The following is a 13204-nucleotide window of genomic DNA, read 5'->3' as shown; positions in this document are numbered from 1 at the left end:
TTGTGGTTCAAATTGTCTATTCCCTCATTGCCTTTCATTGGTTAACTGTGTCCCCCCAACAGACACGTGAGAGTCCTAACCCCCACACCTCAATGTGACCCTCCTTTCACAGGGCAATTTTAAAGCAATTAGCATGTTAAAATAAGATCATTAGGTGGATCCTAAACCAATATGACTGGTATCTTTATAAAAAGGAGAAATTTTGATGGAAAAAAATAGAGAAAATGATGTAAAGAGACAGAGAGAAGATGGGTATCTACAAGCCAAAGAGAAGCCTGGAAGACTCTTCCCTCACCACCCCCAGAAGGAGACAACCCTCTGGCACCTGATCTCAGACTTCCTCCTCCAGAACTGAGACTTTAGGCAAACACGTGTTCTGTAGCACTTTGTCCCAGTGGCCCTAGCAAGTGCATAAAGATTCTGTACTGGAAAACAGGGTGCTCCTACAGCCGATGCCTAAAAATGTGGATGTGGCTTTGGACTTAGCAGCAGAAGATAGTGTTTAGAAGTGCTTGAGAGAAAAAGCCCAGACTGCATTGAGAAGACTCAGCAGAAATACAAATGGTGAAGGTACTTTTGGTAAAGTATTGGAAAAAATGAGTGACATGTTACTGGAGATTGGAGGAAAAGGGGATTTTTGGAATAAAGTGGGAAAGAACTTGACTGACTTGTATTGTTTTGTGAAAAGTAGAACTGCCAAGTAGTGAACTGGGACATTTAGCTGAAGAGATTTCCAAGTGCTCTGTGGCTGAATGTTCTGTCCACCGAGCCCATGGCGGGTACGGGCGGGGGTACTGCTCCCTCATCCCTGCCTGGTAGGCCAGCTCTCTGCCACTGAAAACAGCCTCGCCTTCTGGGACCCAGGGAGTGGTCCTGCCTCAGAGTCATTCCCCCTTTTCTTTAAGGTCAACCCACGTTTAAAGCTAGATCCCTCTATCGGCCAACTTCCTTCATTTCAACCGTTCTGTGTCCCCATCAGTCCAAGGTGGTAGAATTTCTGCTGAGATATTTGGATTCACAAGTCACACACCCACCATCTTTAACAGCTGTCCAGGCCACATCCTGGGTGTCCTGGCCACAGCATATTTTCCCATTTTTAGTAATATGCATAAACTGTCTTCCCAGCCTTTAGGATCTAATTCCTTTATGCTTAATTCATTTATCAGTTTATTTCTGTCCTCTTGCATCTTACCATCAGCAGTGAGCTGTGGTTGGCCTGTGTGCCTGGATGAAGAGCACACAGTCCGACGTGTATCGGAGCTTGCTAGGCTGTTCTCAGAATCCTCTCAGATATCTGTACCTGAATTATTAGGAGCTTGTTTCTAGACCAATGCAAGTTTGAGGTGGATGACTTTTTTAGTTCAGCAAACCAAATGTGTATCTGGCTTTTACCATCTCAGCACGACAGCTGTGAGTGAGCGACTGCTTCAGCCATGTCACAGAGGTGCAGAGTTGAATGCTCTGCTTTGAGGAGAGGCTCCAGGGCTTCAAGCCTGTCACTGTGGAACTCAAGGGCCAAGATAACCAGAGGGAGCTGTCTCATCTCCAGTCCCAGATTTCCTCATAAATGTAAAACTCTTCCATGGCAATAGTTCCTCAGAATTCCCAGAATCTCCTCAGGGGCCACAAGGTTTCTGGTGTACGCAAACAAGAACACCATTTCATCCTACGAGCTAAAAAGTTTGTCTTGGAACTTAAACAAGAATCTGAAAGATTTTCTTCATTTCAGGAAAAAACCTCTAAGCCACAAACTGCACTTGTCTCTGCCACTTTGTTACCTACACACTGTTAGAGGCAACAAGTTTATGGACTAAAGCCCTGCAGTTATAAGAAACTCCTCCTGAACTTTAGCAGGAAGAAAAGACCCACTTTTATTAAAAAGTTATAAAGAAGCACCCACAAAGCCAGAAAACCAGGTTCCAAAAGGGAGCCTACCGAGTCATTCTGGGACATCAGTGGAGCAGGAAGGAGCTGATGGTCTCTGTAGGGCTGTGAGACAAGCACATCCGAACTCCGTTTCCCTTCTGGTTCACCTGAGATTGATTAGACTCCAGGTCCTGGAAGAGGCTCCCCTTCCCCAACAGTGAGAGTGATGCCCGCCTGCAGCGAGTGGACAGGACACCCAGAAAAACATGATGACAAGACAGAGCTATTTCTCCAGAGAAAACTAGGGTGCTCATATGGATGCACAGGAATGGCTACTGACCTGCTAAAATGGGGGTGTCCAACCTGTGACCCACGGGCCCCATGTGTCCCCAGATGGCTATGAATGTGGCCCAACACAAAACTGTAAATTTACCTAAAATATTATGATTTTTTAAATTATGTATTGCAATGTATTTAATATGTGACCCAAGACAACTCTTCTTCTTCCAGTGTGGCCCAGAGATGCCAAAAGGTTGGACACCCCTGAAAACGCCCTTGACATTCCTCATGGTGAGCTCCCTCAAGCAGCCCTGTACTACCTGCCAGACTTACATATGTAGATTCACAAGTAAGTGACCCCGTTTGGGGTTAGAACCATGTCTTTTCATTTATTAAGTCACATTATATTATTTATATTGCTAAGAAATAGACAATACTGATATTTAACATTACTATGAAGAATATTGGAGGTGTTATTCTGCAAACTATCAAATATATGTATAACAAGTTACATTAAAAAATAAAATAACAAAATCTTTAAAAATGCTATTCAGTGTTGCTCAGGAAAGTCACACTAAATATCCCTTATCCTGCAGGATATGTTCCTTCTGTTTCCCTGATGTTTTATTTACATATCAAAATAAAAGCCTTTATATTCCACCATGAAAAAGTCTAAGGTTTATAATTATTTCCTTCCTTCTAAAACATAGCTTCAAATCTGGAATGTGACTCTCCACATAACACATTTTCTACAGGAAAACACTTTCCCAATTTATTAAATTTATAAAGTGTTCTCAGAATGAATCCTCCAAATTAATGCCTCATGATGCCATTACATTCAATACAGTTACTGCTCGGTTCCTTCCATTATTCTCATCTACAAAGCATGTATATGACATTTCTAAAAGCTTTTGCACACTCACTCCAAATATGCTTGGTTTCTCTCCTATATTAAGTTAGTATGTGTATTTTTAGACTTTCTGCTTATATGTCCTTCTACATTATCATCTGAAGTCTCCTTAGGAGCAAGTTTTATTAGACTGCTTCTAACGTCTACTTCATCCTCATTTCACTTGTGAGTTTTTCTGTGTATGCGGAGCCCTGAATTCCAACAGAAGGATTTCCCACATTCAGAACATTTCCATGGTTTCTCTCCTGTGTGGACTCTCTGATGTTCACTGAGAGATGACTTCTGGGTGAAGGCTTTCCCGCACTCGCTGCATTTGAATGGTTTCTCTCCTGAGTGAGTTTTCTGGTGGATCTGAAGTGATGCCTTCCGAGGATAGGCTTTCTCACACTCACTGCACTCGTAGGGCTTCTCTGTTGAGTGAGTTCTCTGATGTATGATGAGCTGTGACTTCCCACAAAAGGCTCTCTCACAGAAACTGCATTCGTAGGGTCTCTCTCCTGTGTGCGTCCTCCTGTGTATAACGAGGTACGACTTGCTGCTGAAGGCCTTCCCACACTCGCTGCACCCGTAGGGCTTCTCTCCTGCGTGAGCTCGCAGGTGGGCAGTGAGCTGTTCCTTCCGACCGAAGGCCTTCCCACACTCACTGCACTGGTAAGGGTTATTTCCCGTGTGAATTCCCTGGTGGACAACGAGCTGCGTCTTCATGTTGAAGGCCTTCCCACACTCACTGCACTGATAGGGCTTCTCACCTGTGTGCATCCTGATGTGAACGAGCAGGTATGACTTGCTCCGAAAGGCTTTCCCACACTCGTTGCATTTATGGGGTTTGACTCCTGTGTGAGTTCTCTGGTGGACAATGAACGGCGACTTCAAGCTGAAGGCTTTCCCACACTCACTGCATTCATAGGGCTTCACTCCCGTGTGACTTCTCTGGTGTAAAATGAGCTGGGACTTCCAGCTGTAGGCTTTCCCACACTCACTGCAACCATAAGGTTTCCCTCCTGTGTGAACTTCCTGGTGGACAATGAGCTGTGACCTGAAAGAGAAGACTTTCCCACACTCGCTGCACGAGTAGGGCTTCTCCCCCGTGTGCACTCTCTGATGAGCGTTGAGGTTTGACTTGGCGCTGAAGGCTCTCTCACACTTAGTGCACTCATAAGGTCTTTCTCCTGTGTGAATTCTGAGATGTACAATGAGCTGTGATTTGCAGCGAAAAGCTTTTCCGCATTCACCACAGATACAGTTTTTTTCTATACTATGAGCTCTTTGACGCTTAAGAAAATACGATTGTTCGTACCCATGAAACTTATCAGGACTCTTTCTGAGACAGCTTCTGGTTAAACCTGAGTTTTGTGTCATAGTTTTTCCATGTGTGTTATACTTATGGAGTCTCTGTCTTGAAGAACTATGCGTTTTGCTCAGATGAAGTTTTCCAAATGCATTACACGCATAGTTTCTCTCAACACTTTCAAGTGCATCTTGATTTTTCTGGTACCATTCTTTCCAACCTTCTAGAAAGGAAAATATTTTCAAAATCATAACATGAACATGATATGGAATGAAAGAGCTTTAGAGCTGCCACGTAACAAGCCTCCCCTTGGAAACAGGCCTCTGACGCCGGTTCAGAGACACAGTGGCCTTACGCACCTGCACCAGAGAGCTGAGTGTGGAGGCAAGGGGACCGGATCCCACCAGACCACGTCCCATTGTGGAAATGGGTAGCGAACTGGCAGTGACCAAAGGTGGTTTTCAGTACAGATGTTTTAATAATGCCTAGATTTTAAACTTGAGAAACACGTGGTCCTGCTCAAGATGAAAAACACTGGGAGAGAAACATGTTTGGAGGAAGAATAAAGGACTTTGTTTTGCATCTTATTACATTTGAGATCTCAGTGAAATATGAAAGTGAGGACAGCAAACAGGCAGTCAGATCTACGTGCTCAGTGAAGAGCAGGCGTCAAGAGCGTATGAAAGGGATTCAGTGACAGGACAGAGGACTCTTGGAGGGAATGTGTGCAGGTGAGAAGGGGCGCCTGCCCAGCCCTGGAGTGGGTGACACTTAGAGCTGGAGAGAGAGGCGGAGAGGACAGGAAGGTCCGCCTGTGAGGCCCAAGCAGGAACGCGATGCCGAGTGACAGCTGAGCAGGCGGGGCTGAGGGAGCGGCAGCAGGTCTGGGTCTGGACAGCTGCCCCCTTATCACACTGTCACCACAGGCACCCTTCCACAGCTTCCTTCCTGAACTGCTTCTCCCCACAGTGGTGCGACGGTTCAGTTACAGTCCGTGCCTCGAAGCAGAGCCACTAAACTCCAGGTTGAATGGGAGGATACTGAGACCAGTGGCTAGAAGGGAGCAGCTCTTAGGCCTAAAGACTATGTCTAGATAACTGTGGGTGTTGTTACTGGGTTAACAGAGATAGACAGAGAACCGAGTAGAAGCCTGCTAAGTTTTGAAGGGAGCCCTAAGTCCCTGATCACAGGGTGCTCTGATAACACCCTGTGATTCTTCAACCCTAAATGCCCCAAAACGTGCACCAACAGAAGTGGGTTAATGAAACTTTAAGTAGCCCCCAGAGAGTGGATTCTCCCCAACCTTCTCTCACCCATGGCCAAGGAGGACACGAGCAAGGAAGACCCTCTCAGAGTGAGGTGCCAGGAGTTGTGCAACTGGCTAACAAGGGAATTGTACCAATTATACCAAAAACATCTGCCCTGCTCTTTTTCTAAAAGGGATGTTGTGAGCAGTGGACCAGTGACAGCCGTGGTTTCCCCTCCTCCCCTTCTGGAAGGAGGGGCTTCTGTGGCAATATTCGGGTTCCTTCCCCATCACTGTGTTCATCTGGGATAGAAGATCTATCTACTACCTGCATGTCACCTCCTTGGTCCCTGACATCACCAAGCTTCTGAATTAAGCCACTGTGGAGGCCAGTCTTAGCTGTCGGATGGTGCCACACACATCCCAAGAGATCCTGGACTTGTAACTCAGTGCAGGTCTGGGAAGAGAACATGTCCCGCTTTGGGGACAGATGGTTATCTTTCATGGAACATCACCACTCCGGAAGATGCACAGTTGGAAAGGAGAGCATGTTGTGTGGAGTATCCAGAGGTGGGACTCTGACACACCTGTCACTGTGTACCTGAAAGGCATCTCCCTCCTTCTGTGCCGTAGCCCTGACTGGTGAGGACACGGTGGAGGTGGTCTGGCTGGCAGAGGCAGGGACCCGTTCCCACACCACGGTTGGTTTAGGCGCTGGCCTGGCAGCCGTGAGATGCTGTAAGTTGTTCAGGCTTCTGGGAAAAATTTCAGGCACCAATGAAAGGGATATTTTGGCAAGAAATAGGACTTATCCAGGGCTCCTGCTGTGTCTTCATGTCATGCCTGGCACCAAGACACCTACCCAGCCATGCTGAAGAGAAAAGCTAACATTGGGGAAGACGAAGGGGGACAGCTGGAGCCCTGACGCCTGATGCCACCACGCTTCTGACACCGTGGAGCCGCTGCCCTACAGCCAACGATTTGTCCTTTGAGACTGCAAATCCTTTGTTGTTTACTGTGGTTGAATCAGGGGTTCAAGATACTTGTTTAGGTTCTCGGACTTGTGATGGCATGTTTACGAAAATAAATCCAGCACCAATAGCTAAGGAAAAATTGAGTTCTCAAATACAGCTAAGAAGCTGAAGTGTGACAGAATATTGATCTTGTCTCGGTGACAACTGAGGAGGCAGGAACTATAAGGATATTTCAAAGGACAAGATACCAACAGAAGTGAAAGCAGTACCAGGATTAGCCAAGGAGAAAACCACAGGGGCACCCGAGGTGGGCCCAAGAGCAGAACGGAAGAACGGTAGTGCAAGACAGCGATCACAACAACAGAACACGGAGGGAGAACGCCGACTTCAGAAGAGGTGACTTCCTGCTCCACACACTGGGGATGAGGATGGAAAAGCGCAGGGGGCTCTCCTGCAAGCATGTCACCCCTGGGACTAGACTGCAGGAGGAAAAGGGACAAAAATGTTGATTTTGATGCTACAACACTGAGAGAAGTAAAAGCTTACATGTTCAGAACGGAAAAGCTTTTCAGTAGTTATAATATAGCCCTGCCTGGTGTAGCTCAGCTAGTCAGAGTTTTGTCCCGTAAACCAAAAGGCTGTGTTCGATTCTTGTTAGGACACATACCTAGGATGTGGGTTCAGTCCCCAGTCAGGGTGTCTACAGGAAGCAACCGATCAAATGCTTTTCTCTCACACTGACTTAAAAAATAACAATTAAAAAATAATAAAATAAAAGAGTTATAAATATGAGACCAAACAGCCAAATTTGGGAAACAAACCTCTTTGGACAACTCAAATGGGAAAAGAAGCCAGAGGAGACCAGGTCAGGCTTCAGAATTGTTTGAAGAAAAAAAGTGCCAAGAAAGTAACAGTTATAGCTTCAAAGCAATCAGTGAGGAGAGAGGAGGCAAGGAAATCCCTGAAGACAGTCAGGGAGAGGAAAGGAAGTAAAAGGCTGTGGGTAAGGTCTAAGAGATGCAACGGTGACGGCAAGGGGACAAGGGACATCTGGGAAGTGGAGGCACGAGTGACACCAGGCAAGATGCTACCGGCCGATGGGGCCCATGACCATGGGGAGGAAGGCACAAAAAGAAGGAGCCCAAAGCAAGGAAACCAACCCGGAAAACGCCATTTGGGCAGGGTGCACAGAAGCGAGGTGTGCCTACCTCCCCGAGCCAGGGGAGGAAGCCCAACCGTGGGCGAACGGCAGCCCCTGCCTGACCTGGGGAGCTCCCGGACTCCCCCAGCCACCCCAGTGGTTCAGGGACTCCAGACAGAAGTTTCTACACACAAGGCTGCCTGGATGGCACCCCATGGACTCCGAGGCCTCCCGTCTCCCTGGTCCCCACGCACCTACCTGAACAACGCGGACGAGAAATTTTGGCATTTATTATCCATGGCTCTTCTCCTTGCTCCAACTTGAAGATTAAATCAGGTTTGGTACCATGATACCCTGTTAATACAAAATCGCAAAGGATGTGGGCCAAACTGCTGGGGACTAAGGGGTCAGGAGCTACAGCGTGAAACTGCTCATTAACACTTGAGGGAAAATTATAATTATGAGGTGACGGCCAAACAGGGAGGAACACCTGACCTCTCAAGTTCAAGCTCATAATCACTAAGTACTTCAGAGGCCCCAGGGCAGGGCAGCAAAAGGAAAGGGATGGCAACTTCGGAGTCACAGTCGGGGTTAGCAGAGAGGTATACTCACCCACGGACACCAGGTTGCGGTAGTTTTCCAGTATCACGTCCCTGTACAGGTACTTCTGCACAGAATCCAGTAACTGCCATTCTTCCCAGGTGAAGTCCATAGATATATCCTTGAATGACAACAATCCCTGTAATAACACACACCCCGTTCACATGGGCACAGTTACATTAGGTGGCGTGGAAAAGATGTGGCAGAATGGGATGGGAGAGATGTTCCTTCGCAGGTTGCTTCCTCCAGGTCAGCATTTGTTTTGAGAGAGAATTGTGGAAAAAAAAAGTCTTTGCGATTCTACGTGCCAGATGCTTTTTGGGGACAAAAGATTTCAGGATGGATAAAACCCACTTCTGCCCCTGAGAAGCTCGCAGTCTTGCACAGGGAAACAAACATCTACACGTGCAAACAAACGACACAAGGCGTTTTGAGTCTTTGATAAAACACAACCTGGGTATATTTTGCACAGAGCTAGAGAACAATTCTAAATAAAGGTGCCAGACACATGGGAGGGTCTGACCTTCCGGAAGCATCTGTCTTCTTACCTGCTACTCAGCCCACCTTGAGTCTCCGTGGGAGTGAGGGCCTGGAACTATAAAATGTGTACCGAAGAGGTGAATTCTCAGCCTTCTTCCAAGAAAGTGTGTGGCCTGTAACTGAGGCGGACCAAGACTCAAAGTGTGCTGGGGGAAGATGAAGGTGCTGGGGCCAAAGCAGGAGCAGTGGTTGGCTGCCGGGTGTCTTGTGAGGACAGGGACAGAAGACATCCTGGCGGAGGTGAGGTGGCATGCAGAGAAAGGGAAGGGTGTCGAGGAAAGCAGACCAAGATGCTGCCCTTTGAGGAGTCTGGGAAGCCTGAGGGGTGAGAAACGCAGCAAACGAAGGGCTGAAGGCCGTGAAGAAGCTGCCAGAGAAAAGTTCCCTGCAGTGGGCCACTGAGAGAGAAGTGTCCCCATGGAGGAGAGTTCCCATGGGAAGAAGGGATGGAAGAGACAGTCTCTCATATGCAGCCTAGGTGCCCGCCGAGCCCTCTGGGAAATTCTGAACAGAGAAAGTGCTGGAGCGCTCTTAAAACGCAGATGAGAAGTGATGCCCAGAAGAGTCCTGGACTTGATCCCCTGGACAGGCTCCCCTACCAACAGCACTGCCTGCAGGGAGAAGGACCTGCAGGGAGAGACAGGGAGTGCAATTCCCCGGATGGCCACACAGGTGAGCGAGTGAGACGCATGCACACCGTGGACGTACAAGGCTCAGTGCGACCCCTGTGGCTGGGCGCTGAGGGCCAGACTACAGGAGCATCTCTCCTCTCATCACTGACCCTCCCACCCCGATCCAGGAGGAGCCCTCACAGGAGGGCAATAAGAAAATGAAGCGGGAATACAGTGATGAGCCTCTCGTCTCCCCTCTGCACCCTGAGAGCGGGAAGAATTGGGGTTGGAATGAGAGTGTGAACTGGACTTCCCAACACCTGAAAGTAACTGACAGCCAAGCAAGACTGTGACTGGACCATAGTGGGCTCTGCTAAGAGGACCACCAGGGCCCAGGAAGAAGAGCCAACAGGGAAGTCTGAGGTTGTGATGGTCAAAATGAAGCTGCGGCTTGTCTGTATCCTAATGAAGTCCATCCAGGCCACGAATCAAGTTGGCTACTTCGTGATGGAGGGAGGAGAAACGTGAAGCCAGGCATAGAGATGTGACCACAGAAAAGCTAGGAGAAGATGCCACAATAGTGAGTGCGGACCAAAGTTGCTGATTCTGGGGACAGGATGGAAAGAGCAAGGTGCAGAGCAGGGAGTGGGGGTAAACCAGGAGGCTTATTCTACTTTAAGCCTTTTACTATTTTTGAAGCTTGATGTGAATAAAAATAAAATACAAAGAAAGTATTTAAAAATTTAATTGGCCAAGCACTGTTTAATTGGTCATGACTATTATGACCAAGGCAGGGCCCCTATTAAAAATTTATTAGGACATCTCTATACACTGGTTATGCTGCTGTAATGAGATACATACGCTACAAAAAAACCACTACTATGCAAAATCGCACAGGAAAAACCATAGGGCTCATGGGAAAAATAAGACCTGTGTCAACAACACATACAAAAAGAAAACCAGTAGGTGTTTTACCTATATTTCATGGTTAAGAAATACATAAATATGCTAAAATAATTATGATACTTTACCTTGAAAAACACCTGATGTTTGGGTATCAGAGGGGCTGCAACTTATTATAAAGTGGTAAAAAGAAGGTTGTCTGAAATCAGAAAGCTCACTTTTTCCCCTAAGATAATTACATTGAAACAAATTGACATTTTTAAAGCAAACATGATAGCGGAACTGACTGTATTTACAAATTCATTGACAAGATGTCAATGAATTTTAAAACTTAGAATGGAAAATTTTCTAGGAAAAGAAAACTAACCAAAATTGGCCCAGAAAGAATTAGGAAAGCATGGATGACTAGCCAATGATCATAAAACAAACTCCAGAAAGATAATGGCCTCACATTATATTTATTTTTTTAATATTTTATTTATTTATTTTTAGAGAGAAGTGAAGGGAGAGAGAAAAAGGGAGAGAAACATCAATGTGTGGTTGCCTCTCTCCAGCCCCCAAATGAGGACCTGTCCCGCAACCCAGGGGTGTGCCCTGACTGGGAATTGAACCAGTGATCCTTTGGTTCACAGGCTGGCACTCAATCCACCAAGCTACTCCAACCAGCTAGGGGTCACATTATATTTAGAAGTAAGTTCTATCAATACCCCAGGAATAGAAAGTCCCCATCATATCTGATCGGATGTTGAGCCAGGAAATGATGCAGACAGCATATCACACAGACTTGCAAAACCCCACAGACAGTGGCAGACAAGGACAGCATGAACTGTAGCCTAACCTCATTTATTAACTCTGGTCGATATTCCTACAGAAAACTACTAGTGAAATAAAATGAATTCTGTACATACACACATAGTAAACTGAGAGAAGGAAGTTTATCCAAAAAACTAAAGGACAATCCATTACGTTATGTGCTCTTTTCTCAAATTTGCAGGGGGTAAAAAGGACATTCTCCAAACTTCCACGTCTTTTGCACTCACTCCAGTCCTTCTTCACAGCAGTTCTTTCCTTGCCACTGCAGAGTCCTCTACTCGGTCCTTTCCGAGGCTCTGTTCAGTCACACCCTGAGCTGACACTGTCGTAGGTGCCTCTCCTCTATGTATTTCTAGTTGAGAGTTCCCGCTGAGCTAGACTCGACTACAGGCAGTGCATATTCAACACCTACAAAACCACCCTGGTCCCTGGGTATGTCTTCTAACTATGCTCCCACGGCCGGAACACACTGGCGTGCGTCGCGGGCCAGTTCAGCCATCGCAGCGGCTGTGAGGTCGTCGCTCTCGACCAGTCCATCAGTCCAGGTGGTCCACAGGACCTCTCCTCCTCCAAAACTCCTCTCCCTACCCATTAACCTGCCACAGTGCCCAATGCTCACTTTTGATTACCCTTCCTGCCAGACCACAGCTCCTCCAAAACAAGAAACATACATAACTTATGTTTGCACCTCCAACACCAGCCCCCGGGTCCAGCACACAAAAAAAGACTCTCAGTAAATAAGCATTTGAACAAACACAAAGACAAAGAGGAGGGTAACTTCCCTAAAGGGTCCCTAAAGGACTGGATATAAAGACGACTTAGTCCTTAAGTGTGAAAAACCTGAAGTGATAGCGGATCCTTTCCGTAAGGACGCTCGTTTTCCTCGGAGTTCAGGGTCCGCAGCTGGCGATCAGAAGGGTTGCCGAGGGAGACGGCCTCGGACACGAAATGCTACAAGACCACGTCTCTGGAGATCCAGAGCCCGGGCGGGTGGGGTCGAGGGCAGCCCGTGAGTTCCGGCCCTGGGTGTGACTGCGCAGGGATGCACGTGTCCGCGCTCGCGCGGTCAGCTTTAAAAAGTAAGCAAGTCCCTACTTACCCAACACGAAGCTGTCCGGATCCCGGTGGCCATTCCGCGCTGTTTCGTGCAGGCTGCCGGGAACAGAACCAAACCGTAAGGGTCTCCCTGCCGCCTCCACCCTCGTCCACCCAGGAGAGACCTTGCACCCCACGGAAGGAGAGTCCGGGGCTGAGTCCCTAGCAGGGACGCGGCCTCCGAACCTGGGCAGAGGAACTCGGAGCTAAGGGTCTGTACCGTTCCGCGGCCCTGACGCGGGAGGACCGAGGTCGGACGGGCCACGGAGGGCTCGGCTGGCCAAGGTCCTGGTCTGCAACGCACGCTCAGAGCCGAGCTAACTCTGCGCTGCCGCCGGCTCCGCAGCCACAGGCATTGAGAACGCCCCCTGCCCGCGCGCGTCCACTGACAGCACGCCAGATCCAGCACCGCAGGCTCGTACGGACAACAACGGCGGCGCGGCGCACGCGGAAGTACGTCAAGCGTCAGAAGCCAGAAGGGACGGTCAGGGAAGAAAACTACATCTCCCAGAAGCCTCTGCGAAGGGTCCCCCTAACTGGACCAGCTTCTAGAAGCAGGCGGGAATGGAGAGAAGTGGGGAACCTAAGGTGAAAGTCAGGCTGGCTAGCGGGCCTCCGCGAGAGCCTCGGGTCATCCGCCCCGGGCACCGTAATGCCCCAGCTCGTGCAGAGCCCACGCAATCGGGGAAAAGTGCGGCCTCGATAGAGGGACAGGTGTGCTCAGGTCTTGATGTTGAACAAGGGTTCAGACCACAAGGCGGAGCAGAGAGGAGCACTTTGTGGGGCTACACGCTGCAGTTCCCGGGGTTGTAAAATAGCTTTGCTTATCAATGCACCAAATAATACAGTTACCAACTTCATAAAGGAGAAAGTACAATAGATGAATAAAGAAAAATAGAAGTACATCAATAACAGGAGCTATTTACATGCTTCTCTCA

At 48.0% G+C, this 13204-nt stretch overlaps 1 protein-coding gene across 4 annotated transcripts; it reads right to left on the bottom strand.

Moving 5' to 3' along the window:
* Nucleotides 1–2958: 2958 nt before the first annotated feature.
* Nucleotides 2959–12686, bottom strand: ZNF26 (zinc finger protein 26). Of its 4 annotated transcripts, none has more exons than XM_045846522.1 (5): nucleotides 12453–12686; nucleotides 12271–12323; nucleotides 8317–8443; nucleotides 7963–8058; nucleotides 2959–4566 (listed from the first exon to the last, which is right to left on the bottom strand). In XM_045846522.1, exons 2-5 carry the CDS (start codon nucleotides 12301–12303, stop codon nucleotides 3215–3217), a joined length of 1608 nt encoding a protein of 535 aa, XP_045702478.1. In that variant the 5' UTR covers nucleotides 12304–12323; nucleotides 12453–12686; the 3' UTR covers nucleotides 2959–3214. The 4 variants fall into 4 exon arrangements, with proteins under 4 accessions (XP_045702478.1, XP_045702469.1, XP_045702487.1 ...); XM_045846513.1 differs by having other exon boundaries at nucleotides 12487–12686; XM_045846531.1 differs by having other exon boundaries at nucleotides 2959–4563; nucleotides 12487–12686.
* Nucleotides 12687–13204: the final 518 nt, after the last annotated feature.

The sequence above is a fragment of the Phyllostomus hastatus genome, unplaced genomic scaffold (assembly GCF_019186645.2).
Source record: "Phyllostomus hastatus isolate PE091 unplaced genomic scaffold, TTU_PhHast_1.1 phas_contig_1162, whole genome shotgun sequence".
Classification (NCBI taxonomy): Eukaryota; Metazoa; Chordata; class Mammalia; order Chiroptera; family Phyllostomidae; genus Phyllostomus; species Phyllostomus hastatus.
The sequence above is the reverse complement of the archived record's forward strand: the minus strand, read 5'-3'. Positions and strand labels throughout refer to the sequence as shown.